This window comes from Phoca vitulina, unplaced genomic scaffold, assembly GCF_004348235.1.
Source record: "Phoca vitulina isolate PV1807 unplaced genomic scaffold, GSC_HSeal_1.0 scaffold13, whole genome shotgun sequence".
NCBI classification, from domain to species: Eukaryota; Metazoa; Chordata; class Mammalia; order Carnivora; family Phocidae; genus Phoca; species Phoca vitulina.
Genome location: NW_022589716.1, coordinates 44,090,823 through 44,113,304, shown reverse-complemented (window position 1 = coordinate 44,113,304; position 22,482 = coordinate 44,090,823). Strand labels below are relative to the sequence as shown.

The following is a 22,482-nucleotide window of genomic DNA, read 5'->3' as shown; positions in this document are numbered from 1 at the left end:
TAATAGGCCCATAGTTCTCCCCTGTCTCGGTTCCAACCAAGGGTCTCTCTTCCGACTGGGCAAAGCCACACACACCACTGACTGTCCACAAAGGGTCAGCATCTGTCCCTCCTGCTTCCATGCCTTTGTGCATGCTGTTCCCTCAGCCTGGACGTGCCCTTCTTCCTACCTGCCTGCTGACGGGCAATGTAGCCCAGTGGTCAGAAGCAGGGCCCTGGAGGCCCTGGGTTCGAATCCTGGCCCCACTGGCCAGTGGCAGGACCTCGGGTGAGTTAATTGACCTCCCTAGACCTTAGTTTCTTCCTTTGCAAACTGGGAATACGATGACCTTCTAAGGTTGTTTGGTTGGTGGAAAAACCAAAGCACGTGACAGACTCGGTCCACACCAGGTAAGGGATCAATAAACCATAGCTCTTCCAAGATGCATGCTTGGTTAACCCTATCCTTCAGGGTACAGCTCCAGCGTCCCCTCTCTGAGGGACCTTCTTGATGTCCCTTCCCTCTGCTTGTGGCCCAGTGCCTTCGCTTTCCTTACTTTGTGCTGAACTGAATTCTGTCTCTTCCCACTAGGTTGTGGGGAGCTGGATTGTTTCTCTGCGAAGCCTCCACAGTTGACGAATGAATGACAGTGCGTGTAAAAGCGTGTGAGCGTGTGAGTGTGTGTCTGTCTGTCCACCATATGAAAGCTGGAAAGAGAACAAAAGACTCATCTCAAAGAATAGCGTTAGGAGAGCTAAAACCCAGGATGAACGGAGGCTTGCAGAAGAAATGCAAACGAGACAAAAAGTCCTTTGTTAGCTGCGTCCTAAGCAAGACTAGGGAAAGAATAGGTCTTTCGCTAGGCAAGATGGTGTATTGTTAAGAAAGGGCAGAGAGAAAGTGGGGCTGGCCCGCCCCTTGCTTCGGTCTCTCTCACTCCCTGGAAAGCCTTCGAATCCATCCCTCCAAGCAGTCATTAGCTCACCACACATGCGCTCCAGTCTCTTCCACTGCCCGAAACAGGTAAAAAGACGGAGCCATTTGTGTGAGGCGCGAATTCCCAGAGGAGGGATCCGAGGCCCAGCAGGTCACCCCAGGGAGAGAGGGGGAGCTGCTCAAGCGACCAAGCTCTCAAGAAGTGGTGACAAATGCCACTGGAGCGGAAGTCCAGCAATGCTTCCAAGTCAGCCGGTTTGCAGACACAGGAGGGTGGTACTCCCCTCCCCGGGCCCGAATCCTAGGTCATCTGTGCCCATCCCTGGAAAAATTCCGGCGGGGGAGTACCAAACAGGAGGTCGTGAGTATCTGGAAAAGAATGCAGCCGCCCCCAGGAGCACACGGTGGGAAATCACCATTTCTTTGTTGACAATGATGCTGGGGACATTGCAAATTTCTATATGTGCGAAGAATGTGATTATCTTCCCACATCCTGTCTCTCCCCTGACACAGGGGAAAGAAATTCTTCTGACAGCTCCCCTCCCAGGCAAAGCCCTGCCGGACTGATACATGTCCACCTCTCTCTGCAGCCCCTTTCTGCACTCCCTACCCCACACCCTAGAGCCCAGGGAGCCTGGGCCACTCCAGATACCCTGGCTCTGGGCTGGGTCACACCTGCAAGCCTCTCTTCATGGCTTCTCCCCTGCCACAGCTTTTCCTCCCTCGGTTGTGGACCAGCCCACCTACAGCCTGCCTGCTCCTCTGCCCACTGCCCTCTCCTCTCCTATCAGATGCCAGAGCACATTTCAGCCCCGGCCTCACTGCCTGTCCCCACCAAACTGTGAGCACCCTGAGGGCAGAGCCTGTGGCTGATTCATCAGTCTACCACCCAGAAGATTCTAGGAAATATCTGCGGGACAGATAAATGAATGAATGGGTGGACACATGGTGGGGCAGGGGGCGCTTGTGGTGTGTGATCCCATGAGCATTTAAATTATATGAATTCAACCAAAAGCCCCTAGAGAAAAATAAGTGAAAATACTGTATGCGTGGGAATGTAAATTTGTGTAGCCACTATGGAAGAGAGTATGGAGCTTCCTCAAAAAGTTAAAAATAGAATGACCATATGATCCAGCAATCCCACTTCTGGATACATACCCAAAGAAAACGAAATCATTCTCTTGGAAAGAGACCTGCACTCTTGTGTTCACTGCAGCATTATTTACAAAAGCCAAGATGTGGAAACCAATTAAGTGTACATCAATGGATACATTGTACATTAAGTGTATATTAATGGATAAAGAAAATGTGATAGATAATGGGATATTATCCAGCCATAAAAAAGAAGGAACTCCTGCCATTTGTGACAACACAGATGGACATTGAAGACACTATGCTCAGTGAACTAAGTCAGACAGAGAAAGACTGTGTATGATCTCACTTATATGTGGAATCAAAAAACAAAAGAACTCTAACATGTATACTTATAATTTAGACGCATACTCTTCCTTCTATACTGTGCATTACTATCTATATATTATATATTCATATGAATGTTTTATGGTAGAAAACCAGGTATTCTGAATTTTGTGGCTGATTTAAGGGACTTTCAAGGGTAATGCTGACTCGAATATGTTTCACTGTGCATGCCAATGTCAGAACTAGGACGTGTCTCTGCTGGAAAGATGGAGGATGTGGTGAGTGAATACACCTAGGTCAATTCCTGGTTCGTTCCAAACCCACGTTAGGAGCATGGTCAATCTGTGAGAGTCTCCAGAGTGGTGGTGTGTTTTGGTGTGGGGGCCTCTGAAGAGCAGCTCCACCAGATGGTCACTGAGTCCAAGGTCAGAAATGAATGGACCCTCCAGGGGAAGCCTAGTCAAGCTGCTCTCCTGTCTGTAAGAGTTTTCAGAGCCTTTAATATGCGGGTGGGCATTCTGGCTGACCTTGAGCAGGGAGCATAGCATTCTGAGTTCCCCAATTTATCATCCAACGAACCCCGCTATGTTTCTCCAGAGAAGCTGCTGCAGGAGGGAGGGAGGGAGAGAAGAGGGAGGGAGAGAGGGAGGGAGGGAGTGGACCCTACCGTTCTGCCGAACAGACCCTGGGAACAAGTCCTCTCAAATCATGCTGTGAGGAAGGGGTCTTCCCTAGGCCTTGACCTAATCAGCTTTTGTATCCCATTTGAAGCCAAAGCAAAGGTGGAAAGGAGAACCAACAGAATGCCAGGCTAAAATGGGTTAAAATCAAAAATGTGCAGGAATGAATGCTCAGTCTTGTATCGGGATCAGAATGAAAAGCATTCACTCACACAACGGAGGAAACAGAGTGCTTCCCATGAGCGTGATACAACCCAGACCTGGGAGTCAGAAGAGAAATAAGACCCGGGCCTTGTCCTCAGGGGCTCAGAGCGACTGCTAGCACACAGGGTAGAGAGGAGCTTCAGGGTGGTGCACGGCTTCATGTGTTTCCTGAGCACCTACTGTGTGCCAGGCCCTGGGGTTGCCCCGGGAGAAGACGATTGACAGGCCTGGGTTCCATGGACACCCCCATGGTCAGGGAGAAGACTGATATTGGACACATCCTTGCAAAAGTAAGCAATGTCACTTCTGAGAATGGTAAGTGCTGTAAAGACATCAGCATGGGGTGACCAACCTTGAAGGTCAAGGAAGGCCTCCTAGAGGAGGTGGCATCTGAGTGAAGACCTGCATAATGCTGGCATAGGCAGGTTACCCGCTATGTCTTGGAAGCTTCTCCCTCTCACCCTTCTTCTCCATGTCCTGCTCCAGAGGGAGTTAAGGGCAGGTACCCAGTACCCAGGGAAGACCCCACAGCCTCTGTGCCCATCTGTGGTCACCATGCCCTCCACGTGCCAGGTGCTGTGTCAGAGGCCTCTGCTTCCTCACAGAGCTGCCTTCTGGTCCAAGTGATAGATGACAGCAACACCCACAACTATGGTTTCCAGAACACACCCTGTGTGCCAGGCACAGTTCTGAATGCTTCGTGGGGAATAAATGATCTCAACCTATGGGACACAGCCTATGGAACAGACACTATCATCATTGCTGTTCGGTCAAGGTCCGGAGCTAGAAAATGGGGAAGCTAGGAAAAGAACCAAGAAGGTCGCCTCAGGGCTGAATTGTCACACAGTGCTGCACAAATGAACAAATAGAGAATATGCCCTGGGGTAGTGAAGTGATATGAAAAATCCGGCAAGGTAAGGGGCAGATAGGGATGGGCGGTCTATGCTACACAGGGGTGTCCTGAAGGCTTCTCTGGGGAGGTGACACGTGAGCCAGGAATGGAAGGACAGGAGAGCATCCAGGCAGAGGTGACAAGCCAGGGCAAAGGCCTGAAGGTGGAAAGGGCTTTGGCATGCTTGAGGGGTCAAGAGAAAGGCAGAGGGGTTGGGGTAGAGATGGAATGGAGATGGAGTGATATGGGGTCTGGGTGCAGATCACCGAGGTCTGTAAAGGACCAGGGGACCTTTCCGTATTTTATTCCCAGACGAATAGGAAACCACAACAGGATTTTACACAGGGGGCTGCCATGATCAGAACAATGCTGGGAAGATGCTATGCTGGATGGCTGTGTGGTTAGGGAGGTGGGGGTACATGAGGAGGCTGATGTAGCTGTCTGGGCAACAATTCTCTAAAGATGGAGGTTTTGAACAGGAGGTGGTGGTGGAGATGAACAGACTGGCAGACACACTTCATAGGTAGAGTCAAAATGGTGAGCTCAGATTAGCAATTTCACCTATAGCATCTCCCCATTTTTCTCTACATCTCCCCACTCTACTGCACCAAGAATAAAATCTAGTGCATACATCCCCAATTCCTTGAGCTCATCTTCATCTAAGATGGGCACGTGAGCCTCCTGGGAGGGGTGAAGGGATGCTTTCTGATGGCCCTAATCTTGCCAGGTGCCAGGGTCTTAAATCCCGCACAATGCTGGCACCTGGCAAGGTGGGTCATGTGACTCCCCCATTCTGCAGATGGGCAGATTGAGATAGGAAAGGTGAGGTACTCTCTCAGAGTCCTAGTGGTGGGACTGGGATGGAAACCTGGCCGTGTGACTTTGATACCAATGCTCACTTGGCTGCCACATGGCCCAACAACAAGACAAGGTTCTCAAATACTTGTCAGCTTGGAGAATCTGAAATCTGGCAGGCTCACAAAAACAGAAAAATCTTCCAGCAGCAGGGAACTCACTACCCATCTCAGCTCTGCCACAAAACAGCCATGTGACTTTGGTCAGACTCTGCCTCGCTCAGAGCCCAAGATGGAGGTAAACAGATCTCCTTTTGTGGGGACGGATGAGGTTATATGTGAGGAAGGGCTGTCACAGTGCCCGGCCCCTATGGATCCTCAATGAAAAGACAAAAGGCAGGAGAGTGAAACCCCACATGAGCCACCACCCCTGGGGTGCTTCCTGATCCAGGCTCCCTCCCCTGCACCATGACTCAGTACTACAACCACGATGGCCAAACCTGAGGGAAGAACACACAACTGGATGGAAAAATGGGCAAAAAGCATGAACAGGCAACTCACAGAAGAGTAAACATGTACAGCCAGTAAATATAGGAAGAGAGTTCACCTGAATCACTTCTCAGGGGAATGCAAATCAAGACAGCGGTGAGAAAGCATTTTATACCTGTTCCCTAGGCAAAAATGAAGTCTGAATAATGCCAAGTGTTGGAGAAGCTACGGATCAACACTGCTGGCTGGCAGGAGTGGCACTTGGCACAGTCACTGTGGAAATCAGGTTGACATTCATACCCTGTGAGCATCAATTCCATTCCTCTGTATACACTGAAGAGAAACGTGCACACATAGGCGCCAGGAAACGTGCACAAAGAGGCCTGTGCTGTCAGTGTGACAGCAAACGTTTAGAGGCGTCCCAGATGCCCCACAACCAAAAGCGTGGGAGCATAGACTTCAGTCTATGCTGAAGGAACAACGTAAATGGCTTTTATCGCTAGTGAGTGACAAAAGTAAATCCAAAAGATTGCATATAGGGTGATGTCTTTTCTTTATAAAATTAAATACAACTAAACCAAATAATTTACTTCTGGGGACTATATCAACACGATAAAACAGACATAAACAAGCAAGGAATGGGAAACCCAAGATTCAGGATAGAGAAAGCGTGGCTCGGGAGGGAGAGGCAGGGGGTGCATAAGGGATGGTCACAGGGGCAGGTGTAAATTACCCATTCTTTTTCTAGTTGTTGTGTTGGGTGGTGGATTCAAGGGCAGTTCATTGTGTTATTTAAGAAAAGGAAAAGACTGAAGGGGGCTGAATGCCTTCTCAAGCCTCCAAGGGCCACAATGGGTAGCAGGTGATAAAGCTGATGTGGAGCCATACACCACATTCTAATAATCCCTGGCATTTAAGACCCCTGAAGAGCTGGCCTGCAGTCTCATCTGAGACTACTGACCCCCTGCCTCCTGAGGCTGCAGACACCTGTTCAAGATCCTCTTAGCAATCCAACATCCATGTCGTTGCCCCACGGTTCCCTCAGCCAGGGACCCCATTCACTGGTGAAATTCTTCCTACCCTTTAAGACCTGGATCAAGGGCCATCTCTATTGTCTAGCTCACTTCTCACACCTTGGAGTTTCACCTCTGAGCACCCACATCTTGTATGCCTTTCCCTGAAGCACAGAGCCATTCTGCTCTCTGGTTGTTCATTACCCCCCCTTCGTATGTTGCAACCCTAACCCCCAGTGTTTCAGAATGTGACAAGGGACATTATGTATTTGGAGGTATGACCTGTAAAGCAGTGATTAAGTTGAAATGAGGCCATTACGGTGGGTCCTAATCCAATCCGACTGGTGTCCTTGTAAGCAGAGGAGATTAGGACACAGAGACATCAAGGGCATGCACAGGGGAAAGACCATGTGAGGACACAGGGAGAAGGTGGCCATCTGCAGGCCAAGGAGAGAGGCCTCGGAAAAAATCAAACCTGCTGACACCTTGATCTTGGAGTTCTGGCCTCCAGAACTGTGAGAAAAGAAGCATTTTGTCTAAGCTGCCCAGTCTGCGGTTCTTTGTTACAGAAGCCCAAGCTGGCTAATGGACTCGTGAGCAGGCCCTCTCCCCTGAGACATGGTCTAGGTGGGGCTCCCAGGTCTGGCCAACAAAAGCACTGCTGCCCTTGACCACTGTGATTGGTTTGGGATGGACACATGACCCAAAGTCAAGCCCTGTTAGCTGATCCAGTCGGGATGAACCTTATGACTTCTGTAGGGGCCCCCAGAGAAAGGCTAATGCTCTTTCTTGCAAATTTAGAACCTGGAAGTTGTGGTTCTGGCACTTTCAGAGCCATCCCGCCACCCCAAGAAGCAGGTCTGGGGTTGGCAGAAGCCATTCCAAAAGTCAGCACCATCCCTGACTTTGCAATGACTTAAGCAGACATAAATTCCCCTTTTTGCCTGAGAGGGCTTGGACTGGGTTTCAGTTTCTAGCATCCAAGAGGGCTTTGTCTGGTACATGTCCATGGCCTTCTCCTGAGATCTAGACAGTAAAATCTAGAACATTCAGGAGGGGAGACAGAGCCATGAAACACAGAACCGGAGACCAGAGTGGAGGCTGAGGAGGCAGTAGAAGATGAGCCTTTGGGTCTCAGCATGAGATGGATAACTATGCCAAGGGCAGCTGCCCACCACCCCAATGTCAACTTTCCCCTTCCTCCTCAGTCACAGACTCTGAGCTGGTCTCAGAGCTACTCTGAATAAAAGACTACACTTCCCAGCTTCCCTTGCAGCTAGGCGAGGTTATGTGACTGAATTCTGGCCAATGAAATGTAAGTAGAAGTATGGGGTTGGGGGTTGGGGGGGGGTGATGTTTCCTGCCATCCAGAGTGTGGCCTTGATGGCCAGACCTCCTCCCAAACTCAAAGACTACACTCTTGATGCCTCACCTACAAGGCAGCCTTGCTGGTTGGTCATTGCCAGGAAGAGGCAATCCTATAAGGGCAAGAGCACTGAGGGCACTGAGGAAGAGCCCGGGAGCCGAAATCTGAGGCTTGCTTCTTGGTGTCCTCAAGAGGATATGTTTACACGTGAGGAAACCAAGGCTCAGAGGGAAAGTGACTTCTCAGACCCTTGGGGGTCTCATCTGCACCTCCTTGTCCTCGGCTCCATCGCCACCACCTTTCAGGTTCCAGGCCAGGGTACCTCCTTCCTAACTGGCCTTCAGGTCATCAGTCCCCCTTCATCCTCAGCATCACCGCCAAAGCAGATCTGCACTGCTATCTCTCAGGCCATAGCCAGTGTCACCTCCTGCCCAGAAGACTGGCCCCTGGCCCCTCCATAGTTCATTCTATTCCCGGGAGCTAGAGCAAGGCTGCTAGATCCAAAGTCAGATCCTGTCATTACCTCGCTCTCCATTCACTGGAGGAAAACTCAAATCCCTGACTTGGCCTGACAGACGTCACACCGTCCAGCTCCTGGCTTCTTCTCTGACCTCTGAGACTTCCTCTTCCCCCTGCTTGCTGTACTTCAGCTACACCAGCCCTCTCACTGGTCCTCAAACTGCCAAACATGTTCCTGCCCGGGGGCCTTTGCACATCCATCCTCTTTGCCCAACATGCCCTTCCCCAGACATGCCCGTGGCTCACGTCCCTTATGAATCCAGAGGCCTTTCTTCACCAAACAGGCTGCAACAGCAGCCTCCAGCCATGGTGGGCACTCAGTAAATATTTGGTGAATGTATAGTTAGTGAATGACATAAATAAACGAATGGATTTTATAGCCACCCTTTAATGAGACGTCCAAAATTACTATTAGGCTGGATCATATGATGTTGTCATTTTTGCAGGTCAAAAATCATTAAATAGTGGCTGTTTCACACAGTATGACCTTACTTTGGCAGCTAGGCCTTTGCTCAAAATTCTCCAATTGCTCCCGCCACCTAGTTTGAGTTCAAACTGCTCAGATTGATGCCATACACCTCCTGGCCCTGGCTCCCACTCACTTCCAGGCCTGTAGACCTATTGCCCTAGCATTGCTATGCCCCAGGTTTTCTTAGGCTCCTCTCTTTGCTTGGATTCCCTGAGGCCACTTGACGTGCAATAGATTCCCTCGATTCTACAACTCTGGTCAGCTGGGAGGGCTGCTGGACAGCAGGGGCTCCTGGCCCCATAGCCCTCCACTGCACCCCAGCATGCACTATTATAATGCCAGGCTATGGTCTGGTTCTCCAAGGCTGCAGGCTGCTCCAAGGCTGCATCAACCCAGCCCTAGGACACCCTGTCACTCACTTTCATTGACCTCAAACCAGTCCCTTCTGAGCCTGTTTCCTCATCTGTAACATCTCATATGTCAGCAACGTACAAGTTTAAAGTAATGCCAGAGCCCAGACCTGGGTCCCAGGGACAGGGGACTGGGGATGTGAGCAAGGGAAGGCTGAAAAACCATGGGCGCCAACAGAAGGCTCACAGGATGGGAATTTCAGGACCTAAATTGGACTCAGCGTTGATGCCACCTTCCCGTGTGAGCCAGGGCAGCCCCGCCCTCTCTCTGGGCCCCCATTCTCCACCTGAAAAGTCAGCCCCGAGGCTGGAAGAGGGAGAAGGAAGGGCAGGTGGTACAAGGCAAAATTCTAACCACGAAGATGTCAGAAAGGGCACGCATGTAAAGAGAAGTTCTGTAAGAGGAGGCTGCCACGCCCCCTGCCAACCTCACCATGAAGCTGGGGTCTGTCTCCCTCAGGCGTGAGTAAGCAGATGCCTACAGAAGATGGTGATCAAACAAGACCTGCTCAGGACCAAGATGACCAAGAAGGAGGAAGGAAACATCCAGTGGTGAGTGTGACGGGGAGCCCCAACTCTCATGGAGCTGGCATTCCCAAGGGGTGAAGAATGAGTCACAGTGCCAAGTGCTTGGCTGATGGGCTGGAGCTTCGTGATAGGAGGGGGCTTTAGATCCCGGTGATCAAGGGAGGCCCAGAGACCCGAAGGCCATGAGGGAGAGATGTGCACAGAGGACGGGGGACTCTGGGTGCTAACTGTGAGAAAGGATCTGAGGCAGAAGGAATGTAGTGCTGGGGCCCCAGGGCAGGACCCAGTGTGGTGTGTTTGGGAAAAAAGACAAGCCTGGGTGGGCAGGGGGGAGGGGGAAGATGGGAGCAGATGGGGGCAGAGGTCAGCAGCACTTTAAAAATGAGAGGAAGCCTCCACGGAGTTTTAAGCAGGGAAATGACATGATCTGATTTTCATTTACAAAGGAGGACCCTGCCTGCAGGACGGTCTGCAGAATAGCCAGGGGGCAGCAGGATGATGGGGGCGCCAGGGAGCCCAGAGGCGCCATCTGTGTGACCTGAGGGGGAGGAAGTAAGGAGACACGGAGAAATGGCTGGATTTGGGGTGGATCTTTTCAATAGCCACTGAATTTACTGATGCTGGGGCTGAGGGAGAGAGAGAACTCAGGGGTGCTTTTAGAGCAGTTCAGCAGGCCGGGTGAACCACTCCAGCCCAAAGAGACCTGAGGCAGACTTATTTTCAGGGAAGTTCACAGCTTGGCAGCAAGCATGCAGACTTCCCGGCCCCCCAGTCCAGACACACACAAGCAGGACACATTATCATGGCCTTTTCCACAAATATTGAGGCCTCCCAATGACCAATCCCCTTTCCACCAGGTTTTCCTCACAGTTGCTTTAAAAACCAAGAGTGTGACCTGATACTTTGTGCATGTTTGTGTGTGTATCTCTGGGGGTGTGTGCGCGCGCGCACACACACGCACACACATGGACGCACGCCCATGTATGCATGTCCGAGCAGCACACAATTCTCACAAGACAGGGGTTGCAAATTCAAATGCCCACAGTGGCCTGGTGAGTCATAAATGGGGACTGGGCGATAATAGGGAGTGGTAGGGACTGTGGCAGTGGCTCTATCTTAAAGGAAGCTTCATTCTCAGCTTGACCCCACTATAACTATGGAGGCACATATGTAAGTTATCAGTAGATCTGCCCATTTTTAAAAAGAAGCCAAAAATTCATACTTTTAGGTAGAAATGTTATTTTTTTTAATTGGACTTCAATTTAAGAAACATCAGTGCTATATCAGCCAATTAGCATTTAGGCCACTGGTTGCTGATTTTCAACTTTGCCATAAATGGTTGGAGTGGTCTGGATTCGAATTAGAGATCTGACCTTCCCCAGGAGAACTGATTCAAGTCATGACACCCGCAGATCCCAGACAGGGTAGCATTCCAGCCTGGGGCAGGTGAGAGGGTCACAGAGGGATCCTGAGGGTATTCTGGTCTCCCATAGCCTCTAAGACCTTGCATAAGTTGTCCGGGTGAGCACATACCCACTTTGAGCTCCTTCCCGAAGACGGTGCGCTCCCCCAGTGCTGAGCAGTTCCAGCGGCCATTGCGGAACTGAAACTGACACTCGTCGAGGCCCATTTGTGAGCCTTCTCCTATGATGATGATGGCGTCGGGTCGGCTCTGGCAGATCGCCCGCTGTCTGGGAGCCAGGCCCGGGATCTTGTTACAGATGATGCTCGCGCCCAGAGCTACCACCGAGGAGAAGCCACTGGAGCAGGGGACACAGAGAAATGGAGTGTTAGTCCAGCAAGAAGGGGGGCATGGCCTACAGGCTCTCCCAGGGTGTCTGATGCTGTTGTCCCTACTCCCCCTACACCCCTACCCCCCCGTTGCTCCCAGCAGAGGTCTCCCAACTTTTTTGATACTGCACCCCAAACCCACATTTATTCATTTTGTATTCCATATCAGTACTTGTGTAGTATATATATTCAATATTAGCGAGCCTTGATTTTCTTTTAAGATACACACAAAAAAAGATGACATATGTCACAAATACAACATTTTGCACAAAGCAAGTTGCCTTCGGATTTATGGTAGAGTTCAACTGAGATGAAATTTTAAATCATGCAAACTAAAACCCAATATTGTTTAGGAATCGTGTCTATGTGATAACTCTGCAAAGGCAAGCAAGGGGATGATAACTCCAAAGTTTCCTGCAGCAGTTGCCCTGAAACGTTGTGGGTACACGTTAAAAAAAAAACAAAACCGCAACTGCTTATACACGTTATATATACTTTCTGGTATGTATGTATATGTTGTTTTACAAACAATATCTTTGAAAAGTAATTGTAAATAGAAGGTCTAGTATTTTCTTTCTGCATGCCAATGGAGTATGTGTACCCCACTCCAGGCATGACCAGTCTAGAGGATGCCCCTGACTCTTCATACGGTTCCTATCTTCCTAACTCATTCTCTGTGCAGATACATACTGGACACCTATCAGGTGCCAGGCACCATGCTGGGAGAGAGGCCAGGGCCTGCCCTCCAGGAGCTCTGGAGGGAGACTACACCCATTTCACAAATGAATAATAGACCATTTCAGACAGTGGTGGGCACTATGAGGAAAGTAAGTGAAGAGGCCATAAATGAAGAGGGTGGGCTTGGGAGGGAAGAGAGAGGGGCCACTTTAGCTGCGGTGGTCAAGGATGGGAGGTGCTGTGCAGCAGGGCCTGAATGGCTAGGAGCCAGTCGTGGGCAGGTCTGGGGGAGAGTAATTTGGGCAGAGGGAACAGCAGATGCCAAGTTCTCAGGGGTGGGGGGGAGCAGCAACCTGGGATCACCAAGGAACAGAAAGATCCCACAGAAGCTGGTGCAGGGCTCAGGGAAGGAGAGGGTCTGAGGAGAGAACCTTGTAGAGGGCTAGAATTTTCTCAAGTGCATCAGGGAGCACTGAAAGGCTGTAAGCAGGAAACTGACGGCATCCCATCCCTCCAGCCCCATGGGAGAGAGGAATGCGGGGCGCCAGAGCAGGAGCAGGGAGAATGGACAGGCAAGAGGGGGTGGTGGCTTGGCCTTGGCAGCAGCAGGGGTGGCTGCGGATGGAGCTGACCCAACTTGCTGATGGACTGATAGAAGGGTGGAGCTGAGGGGAGGGATGGGGAAGGGTATGAGGGAAAGACAGGCGTCAGTGTGACTCCTGGGTATCTGGCCGAGGGTGGGGCCATTTCCTAATATCAAGATAACCCCAGACAAGCTCCAGTGGCAACCCTGATGGTTCAGGTAGCCCTCCCTTTACACAAAGATGGTCCACACATCTGGAGCTTTTAAAGAGAAGACCTCACCCCTGATGCCTCACTCTGGTTATAATAATAAGAGCTTCCATTTACTGAAGGTCACAACCAGCCCTGGGCAAAGTGCCTCACATTTTCCATCCTGGGACTCAGCTACAGGAAGTTGTTCTGGAATTGGAATTTCTTAAAGCAAGGCTCTGTGTACCAACAGTGCAGGAGATGAGGTGACCCCACTCCTCTCCAAGCACATTACTGACCAGTCCTACTCTTTTTCCCTCCACTCCTGCCTCACACCAGCCCTCTTCCTGCCTCCGGCCCTTTGTCCTTACTGGTCCCCTTCCCTACAATCTCTCTCTCCCCATGAGCTTCACAGGCTTGGCTTCTTGCCATCATTCCTGTGACTTCATGGGGCATCTTCCTTGACCACCCCAGCTAAGGGAACCTGCCTCCCCATCACACCCCTCATAACTTTGCATCACAGTCTCTGTTTTGTTTATGTAATTCTCTGGATTACTTACAGTCTTCTGAAATGTTTTAATGTACATGTTTGGTTCTGTGTGCCCACTTTGTCACTTGTCCTTCTCATTAGACTATGAGCTCTTTGGGGGCAGGAATGATGTCTGTCGGTTCACTAAATGGCTACTGAATGAATGAATGAATGAATGAACCGATGAACTATGGAGTTTCCAAAATATCACTCAAGGTAAGTACCTATATGACACAGCAGGTGTGCCTCCCCAAATATGCCCTGAATGCATCGGTGAACTTTTGCAGCATCCCTACCATGCCAAGGCAGTATGGCAGGTGTTGCTGCAAACATGAGATACATGTGACCTTTCTAAACAGCCCTGGTGGGCAGGAATCACCCTTTTCACATATCTGAAAATTGAGGCTCACAGAGATTGAGATCTAGAGGCTAGTGGGTCACCGATCTGAAACAGAAAGCTCTCTAGAGCTCTCATTCATTCATCTCAGCCACGGAAAGAGAGTCTAACACGGCTAGAGCTAGAATGTTTGAAATGTTTGAAGAAGAGGCAGCATGGAAAGATTGTCAAGCAGAGATGTTGTGGCCACAAGTCAGGGGGAACCTGTGAATGCCTAGCTTACCACCAGGGAATTTCTACCCCAACAGAGTATAATTGATATATTAGAGTCAAAAATTCAGAGGAACAATAATCTAGCAGCTAAAAGGTCAGGCCTAGGGTACCAGTGAAGCTTCCTTCACATACTAGCTGTGTGGCCTTGAGCAAGTTACATTCCCTCTCTGTACTTCAGCTTTTCCATCACTAAAATGAGGATATTGATCATTAGCCCGCATTTCACAGTGTTGCTGTGAAAATTAAATGTGTTAAAACATGGAAAGTGTTTAAAAGGTGTCAGGCACCTAGTATGTACTCAATAACTGTGCTGCTGTGGTGGTTTTTATTATTATTGGATTTGATTGTTACGGGGGGTAGTGCTTGAGCCACTGGAACTATCCACATTAAATAATACCGCGCAGATGCCCTGCCATCAGCCCTGAGCAGGGAGGAACCAGGCACATCTGGAGAGCTGGAAGGCTTCTTAAGGACCTTGGAACTTTACCCCTCATGCCCATTTTACAGATGGATAGCCCGAGGCTCAGGGAGCAGCAGGGCCCGGGCCAAATTCACCGTTCAATTCCTTTTCCTGACCTGGACCTCTCCCCGCCCCGAAGGGCGACTGCGGTGCTGAAGGCCAGCGCCCTCTGTAGCTCCCTCCCTCCCTCCAGGGCAGCTGGGCCCCGGCGGGGCCAATGAGGTCTCCGCGCGCCGGCGGGAGGTCCGGCAGGCGGGGCAGCCAGGGGAGGTTATTTTCTGTTGTTTTCCCTTTCTCTCTCCCTTCCCCAGTCCCTCCGCCCCGATTCTAATTAAAAAGAAGATAAAGCCTCACGCGGCCAGAGCCAATCAGCCCGACCAGCTTCCTGAATGCTGGATGCGCGCGGGGCGCGGGCCAAGATGAAGATTAAAGCAGGGAGAAAGAGAAAAGCCACCCAGACGCGGATGAATCAATAACACTTAAAACACACCCGCAGGCAGACAGCGCGCGAGCCCCGCAGCCGCCTCTCCGCCTGCGGTCGCCTCTCGGTCCGCGGTCGCGGCCGGCGGCCGCCTGGTCCGCTCTGCGCGCACCTGCTTGCAGCCGCGGCCGTTCAACTTGCGAAATGCCCGCTACGGAGACGCGGGGTGGGGAAAGGGGAGGAGTGGTAGTGGCAAAACACAAAGGCTCTGCCACACACACCCCCTCGCCGCAGGCCCCGCAGTCTGCCCCCTCCCCAAAGCCGAGCTGTGGGGAGGTTCCCCCCTGGAGTGGGAAAGCAGGTTGTGTGAAACCTGCCAAGGTGGCCCTTTAGCGCCAGAACCTCTATCAATCCCTCAAGCCCCCCACCCCCACCCCTCCGTGCTTCACACGCATTATCTCCTAAGTACAAAGGGTGACTGGCCCTGCAAATGCAGCTCCAAGACGCGTCCCGAGCCGCCCCCTCCCACTTTCCAGCCGGAGCGCCGCCCCAGGCCCCACCTCCGTGGAAATGCTGGAGTGCAGCAGGGAGGGCTGCTCCGCAGGCGCGCCGGCCGACTCTGGTGCCCAGTTTTAGGGGGCGGGGTGGCCCGCCTCTCTCTGGCGCTGGCTCTTCGAGCTTGTCTCTCTGGGTGTCTAGGGCCATCTCTCGTCCTACCTTTGTGTGTGTTCGTTGGGAATGGGAGGCGCTGTCCCCTTGGCCCGGGAAAGGGCTCTGGGAGTATTGAGGGTTCTTGGAAATCGGGTGGTGTCAGGGATCTGAGCAGCGGTTTGTGTTTTTGCCAGCGAAGGTCCCTCCCTCTAGGTACCTGTTCCCCGTTGCAAGGAACGGCCCCGCCTGCCACCCGGGGACTGCCCTGTCTCCAGCAGTGGCTGTGCCCGCGCCTCTGTGTACAGAGTTCCTCTCGGGCTCTTGGGGCTGAGCTCCTTGGGAGCGGCTGTCGTCCTGACTCCCGGCTCCGGTGTTCTTGTGGGCCCTGCTGTTCCTATGCCCTATGCTCGGGTCAGAAGTGTCCCTAGGAGAGGCTGACCTTCGCAGCAGCTAGTTCTCCTGAGTCCCCCAAGCCGGACCGTCCCTACTGGTTGTCTCTGGTTCTGGGGGCTTCCAGACTCAGACATCCTCAGGATGGCCGGACCTCTGCCCAGTGTCTAGAGCTGTGCGCGCCCCTGGGGCGCCCGCCTGCGGGGGGTCTTTGTGCGCCCACAGCTCCAGCACCGCGCCCACCCAGCCTCTCTGAGGGGCCGAAGAAGTTGGTGGCCGGCGGCCGACCCCCTCCCCGGGCCACGCCAACTTTGCCGGGACACGCGTGCAGGGGATGCGAGCGGCCCTTACCCGATCCGGAGGTAGACCATGCCCAGGCTGAGAAAGAGGTGGCCCAGGCAGCGCCGCGCTTTCCGGTTCATAGTCCCCGCTGGCCGCCGGGGCCGCGGGCCGGGCTGTGCTGATCCCGCGGGCCGGCCCCGGCGGGGCTATCCACATAGCCCGCCCGGGAAGCGCGGGCCGAGGCGTCCCGGGGGCCGTCTGTCCGTGCGCCCGTCCGCTCGCTCGGCGCCTGAACCTCGCCGGGAGCGCGGGAGCCACGGAGCGGGAGGAGGGAGGGAGGAGCGAGCGCGGCGCGGGGCGACGCCGGGCTGCGCGCGAGCGGCCGGTGCAAGTGTGTGAGGCGCGGGGAGTGCGGGGGCGCTGCTGCCTCCCGCCCCCGCCCCTCCCTCCCTCCTTTCTCCCGCCCCCTCCCCCGCCCGCCTCCCCGGAGCGCCCGCCCCGCACCCCAGCGCCCGCGGGACAGGGCCGCCAGCTCCAAGCGCGCGCTCATGCCTTGCCCCACGCGCTCCCGCGGCGCCCCCTCCCGGCTCCCGGGCGCGGAGCCGGGCAGGGGGCGGTGGGAGTCCGCTCAACCCCCACGGGTCGCTACCTCGCAAGTTGCGGTTGAGCTGGCGCCCTGCGACTGCCCGCGGGGTTGAGAGGATCAAGGCTCAGCCGAGAACCCCCGCGCCCTGGCTTGCCTCCTCGTCCTCCCTGCCCGGCCGAGCGCTCGTCCTCCCTGCCCGGCCGAGCGCTCAGAGCTGGGGGGGGGGGGGGGGAGTGGTGGTGTGTGTGTTAGGTGACACCCGGGTTCCCCCTTTCCCCAGGCTTCCGAGCCCAGCTTCAGAGGAGGGCGCCCCCTTCCGCGGAGCGGGGATAACTGGCTCAGTATATTCCTCCCCCACCGCGGTCTATTCGAGGGGATGCGGCAGGTGGGTGCCCAGGTAGGGCAGCCTCTTTTGGAATGCCGCTTCTAGCGGACAGTCGGAGTCGGGCTGAGGCCAGGATGCCCCGCACGGGACCCAGACATGGGCCTCGCGAGCCGCCCGAGGGCGCCTGGCGCGACTGGCAGTTCAGCGCGCGCTCGCGGCGACCCCTGGTGGGCGCGGCGGGTGCTGTAGCGCCTCCTAGCTCCCCGAAACAGGGTGCTTTGAGCGTTCTAGCTGACCAGAGGGGCAGATCCCTTCCTATGATGTACACCCCAGTCCAGTGAGCTAGCGGCTGTTGGACTCACGTTTCAGCTGAAGAAATTGAGGCTCAGAGACGCGAAGGTGTTTTCCCAAAATCACCAGCTAGAAAGTGGGAGAGCCAGATTAGAAACAGCCCCACCCACACACACGCATTAACCACCACCTCGCCAGGCCTGCCTATCCTTCAGAATTTTTTTGAATCGTCCTTGAAAACCGCTGTTCATGCCTTCATTCACATCACACAAATGTCTGTGCCAGGGGTCATAGTGAGCACAAAGGATATAAGGAAAGAAGGATCCAGGACCTTCTCTCTTGGAGCTAGTGAGGGAGACAAACCAGAGGTAAACAATTATGTAATTTCAGACATGTCAGGGAGAGGTGAAGATAATAAAACAGAGTAGTGAGAGAGACAACATTGGGTGCCCAGGGATTGTTTGAGATCTGAGTAGGTGGCCTTCGAGTTGAGACCTGAAGGACACAGGATCTGGGGTCCCAGCATTTCAAGAGGGAGGACAGCAATGCAGAAGCTTGGAGGTGGGCATGAGCCCCAGGAGGGGATGTGGGGCTGTGCTCAAGAACAAGAAAGAAAGCCAGTGGGATGGATGGGAGGAGATGGGGGCTCACAGATCCCACAAAGCTATGTAGGCATGTCAGGGAGCTTAGATTTCACGGGGGAAGTTCAGTGGGAAGACATTGGAGGGATAGGAAGAAGGGTGACTCATCTGAAGTGTGTGTTCCAAAGCTCCCCCTTGGCTGCCCCATGGAGAATCTGGGGAGGTGGGGGGTGAAGGGTAGGGCTGGGCAAAGTGGAGCCAGGCAGACCAGAGAGGAGAATACCCCATGGGTTCAGGTACAAGACGTTGGTGGTTTTAAAACACAGCCACACATGCCTCCCATTGAGAGGTGGGCTCTCCATGCTCTCCTTGCTTGAATCCGGGTGGGCTTCTGTGTGGCAAGAGTGATGCTACAAGGCTTTCAGGCTAGGTCATAAGAGGCAATGCAGCTTCTGCCTTGTTTTTTGGAACACTCCTGCTGGAGCCCTGAAGGAAGGAGTCTGGAGGCTGCCATGATGTGAGGAAGCCCAGTCCACAGTCCCAGTTCAGCATTGGAGTTATCCCGGCCCAGGTGCCAGACATGTGGGTGAAGGAGTCTCCAGATGATTTCAACCCCCCACCTCTACATCATCCCTCCCTTTCAGTCTTCTCAGCTGAGGCACTGTAGACAGGGGCTTCCGTGGTCATCCCCAGTGTGCCCTGTCTAAATTCCCAAGCCCCATAACTTGTGAGTATAATGAAATGATTGTTTTATGCCACTATTTTTGGGACAGTGCTTGTTACACAGCAATTGTAACTAGAACAACTAAGGTGGAAGTGAGGTGCGGGAAGAAGAGAGGACGATAGGCCTGGGTCACAAGCAGCTCTGACAGGACTTAGAAGGTCCCAACTGAGAGGGGGGAAGGAAAGAGAGAGAGAGAAGAAGGGAATGAACAGTAATCCCTAGGCTGGCTGGAGCACTCCCGTGGATGGAGGTAGCAATGAATGACAGTGGTGGGGAGAGACTGCAACAGCCAAGGGCTTGGGAGGAACAGTCACAAAGTCTGTCTTAGCCGTGCTCTTCCTCCTGTATTCCTCCTCCTCCTCTCCCACCTTCAGATGGAGTCAGCACCTAGCTCTGAGCAGTTTTCCTCCAAGGCATCACCCAAATGTGTCCTCTCTTTCCTGTATGCATTGTCATCCTCTTCGACCCAAGATTCATTCACGTCACAAATGTTGGGGGATGCTCATGACCAGGACATTGGGGCAAAGTGCTGGGATGTAACAGTGGGTCAAATAAATCCAGTGTCTGCCCTCCTGGAGCAACTGTTCTGAGGGCTGATTTGGTGATCAGTCACATAGGTGGCACTTACTATGTGCCAGGCCCTGTCATCAGCACCCTGATTCATTTAATCCTCTAACAATACCGTGAGGCAGGTGCCATTCTTTTTTGTTAATGTTTTTATTATTAGCATAATTATCATCATCTTATAGAATGGAGAAGACGAATCATGGAGGGATTAAATAAAATCCCAAACTCCCACAGCTGTACGTGGCAGAATTGGGATTTGAACCTACGCAGTTTTGACTTCAGCATCTGCTCTTAATCCTTCAATTATGCCTCCCGTCTAATGGAAAAGAGAGGCAGGGCCACTACGATAGAGAAGAAGGTATTAGGCGTCAAGGCGGGAGATGCGCAGAGGACTGTGGGGACACAGAGAAGAGGACTCCAAATGGGTGGGTCACAGAAGGCTTCCTGGAGGAGGTGTTCCTAAACTGGGATCCAGAAGGAATGAGTTGGGGTTCACCAGGTAGAGTTTTCAAAGCCAGAGGAAGCAGGGCCCATGGAAGTCTGAGGGGCCTGGTGAATGGAGCATCAGAGGGAATGGGGGTAGGGAGGGTTGCAGAGATGAGACTCAACAGGGAGTCTGGGGACACAGGGCATGTTACCAGGTTTGGGCTTTATCATAAAGGGAAGCAGGGTGTCACACGATCAGATTCATGCTTCAGAAGGCTCATGGCAGCTGTTACAGGGAATTGAGAGAAGGGGGCAGCACACGGAGGCAGGAGGTGTCAACAGATATGCAGGGCGGGAAGGCCCAGCCCACAACAGGGTGGTGACAGGTGGCAAGGAGAAAAGTGGACGGATTGGAGCGCTGCCTTGAAAGCAGAATAGACAGCATGATACATCCCCAAGGACAAGATTCTGTCCTGGAGGCACTGTGGCTGGTGAGGACAACGCAGAGATGGGACAGGGAGAAGCAGGTCTGAGGGTGATGTGTCTGTGGTCATTGAAGGGGCAATTGAATGAGTGTGCTGGCACTCAGGTGGGCAGATGTGGGCTTTTGAGGGTGACGGTCTCCAAAGTGAGAAGTGTGCAGTCCTTCAAACCAAGGCATGGCTGAGATTCGGGGAGGCCGAGAAGGCTGAGTGTGGACAGCCCAGCACAGAGCCCCAGCTCAGCACGATTGAAAGAACCAACTGGGGAGGAAGAAGGTAGGAGTGAGCAGGAAGTTTCTCAAAGAGCTAGAGTAGGAGCAAAGAGTTTGCAGGATCAGACCTCACAGGGGAAGCAAGGACTGAAAAGGATCCAAACTCATCAACTCAAGCATCCAAAGATCTTTACAGTCTGGCTCCAAGTCACCTTCTCAGCCTCTACTTTTCCCAAATCCCCTGTGTCCATTTCACAAAAAATTAGTGGGTGGCCACTAATATTTACAAAATGGAAATAGACCAGAAAATAACAGAGGGCATTATACATAATAAGGCTCCAATTGTGTGTGTATACTGTGGGTTGTAATAAAAACAAACTTGAGACTGTTACTCCATCCTGTTATTCCTTTTCCGCCTTTCTCCTCTTTTCCACCTGGCCAATGCCTCTCATCCTTCACGGGCCTCCCAAATGTGAACTCACCTGAAAAGCCTTCCCTGATTAACTTTGCCTCTGTCCTAGGCACTTTGTCTCTTCCTCTTTCATTCAACCATCCATCAAACATTCACTGAAGATTAAAGTGTGCTGGGTATGGGATCCAGCAGTAAACACAACAGACACGACCCCCTCCTTTGAAGAGAGCACATTTTAATGCATTTTTTTCCTTTGTGCTCCATGGCCCTTTAGCTGATCCTGGCAGAGCCCTTCCCACGGGAAGGATGTCTGGGCTCACGTGCCTCCCTTTTCCATTAGAACTTGAGATCCTTGCAGACAGGACCCTCTCTCCTGCGTCTCAGTATCCCCAGCACCCAGCATGACTGAGGACCACCATGGCTTGAGAAAAAGACCATAGACTTTGGCGTCAAAAAGGCTTGGGTCTGAATACCAACTCTGCCACTTAATAGCTGCAAAATCCAGGTCAGTTTTTTTCTTTTAATAGTTGTTGGGCTTTCTCTGGGCCTAAAAAGTTTTCACTCGACTGAGAGCTCCCTCAGCAGGAACTGTGTCTGATTCATTGCAAGACCCCGAACCAGCTGTGACTAACTGTTTCATGACTCAGTGAGACCTACTGCAGAAAGTTCTTCTTTGGCAGAGCTATGCTAATCAAGAGACTTTCCTCACCATTTGGCTCTTTCTGCCTGGATCAAGGGAGAAGGGTGTCTCTTCAGCAGGTGCTGCAACCATAGGAAGCATGCCTGGGGCAGGGGCACAGAGGACCCTGGCCTTTGGCTCCCCCTGCTGGATACAGAAGGAGCAGCTGCATGGGTCCCAAGGACAGCATTGCTGGGAATATGCCCTGAGTTCTGCTAGTTACCAGACCCTATTGTAAATGAAGGCTCTAGAGTGGTTCAAATTCTGGCTTCATTCTGTTATCTCTGTGACCTTGGGAAAGTTACTTAAATTCTCCTCCCTTCAGTTCCCTCATCTGTAAACTTGGGATTATAAGACTTTCGACCTCCTAGGGTTGTTGTGAGGTTTGAGATGCCACATGTAAAGTGCTTACAGTGTGCTGTGTACGCGACTATAGCATTAAATTGATGGAAAGGCCACAGCCACCACTTGGTACCACCACTGATCAGGATAGGATGCCCATGTTTAAGACAGTCTCCATCGTTGGATTCCCGGGGTTTGGGTTGTAGAATCTTCCCATGTGTATTTGCTTCTTTTGTTTCTTCATTTGTGCTTATAAGAAAACTGTAGCAACACAAGCCAGAGAAAGAGTTCCTGTAACTCAAGTATTTAGAGCTGCTGGGAGCAACTGGGAGGAGCAGAGATTCCCGTGAACCAGGCGCCCCGGTGATGGGTGTCTGGGGAAGGCTGTTGGAAAAGTGTGGGTTTTTCAGCAAGGGGGAGCTCTGGGACCATGGGGCATGGAGCAGAAGCTCTTCTAAGGAAGCCAAGAGAATGAGGTTCTCCCCTCCGCTTTGTGACTACCCTGTGTGGGCTTTGAGAAAGTCCCTGAAATGTCACCCCTCCGAGACACCTTCCCAGGCCACTTAGTCCACAG

The 22,482-nt window shown here is 52.5% G+C and overlaps 1 protein-coding gene across 1 annotated transcript in view; it reads right to left on the bottom strand.

Annotated features, from left to right (window-relative positions):
• Positions 1-16,634, bottom strand: part of WNT7A (Wnt family member 7A) — a 65,543-nt gene extending 48,909 nt beyond the window's left edge. The window contains exons 1-2 of the mRNA XM_032412008.1: positions 16,351-16,634; positions 11,232-11,458 (exon numbers count right to left, since the gene is read on the bottom strand). Of these exons, the coding sequence (XP_032267899.1) occupies positions 11,232-11,458; positions 16,351-16,421 (298 nt within the window). The 5' untranslated portion in view covers positions 16,422-16,634. The remainder of the gene's footprint in view (positions 1-11,231; positions 11,459-16,350) is intronic.
• Positions 16,635-22,482: the final 5,848 nt, after the last annotated feature.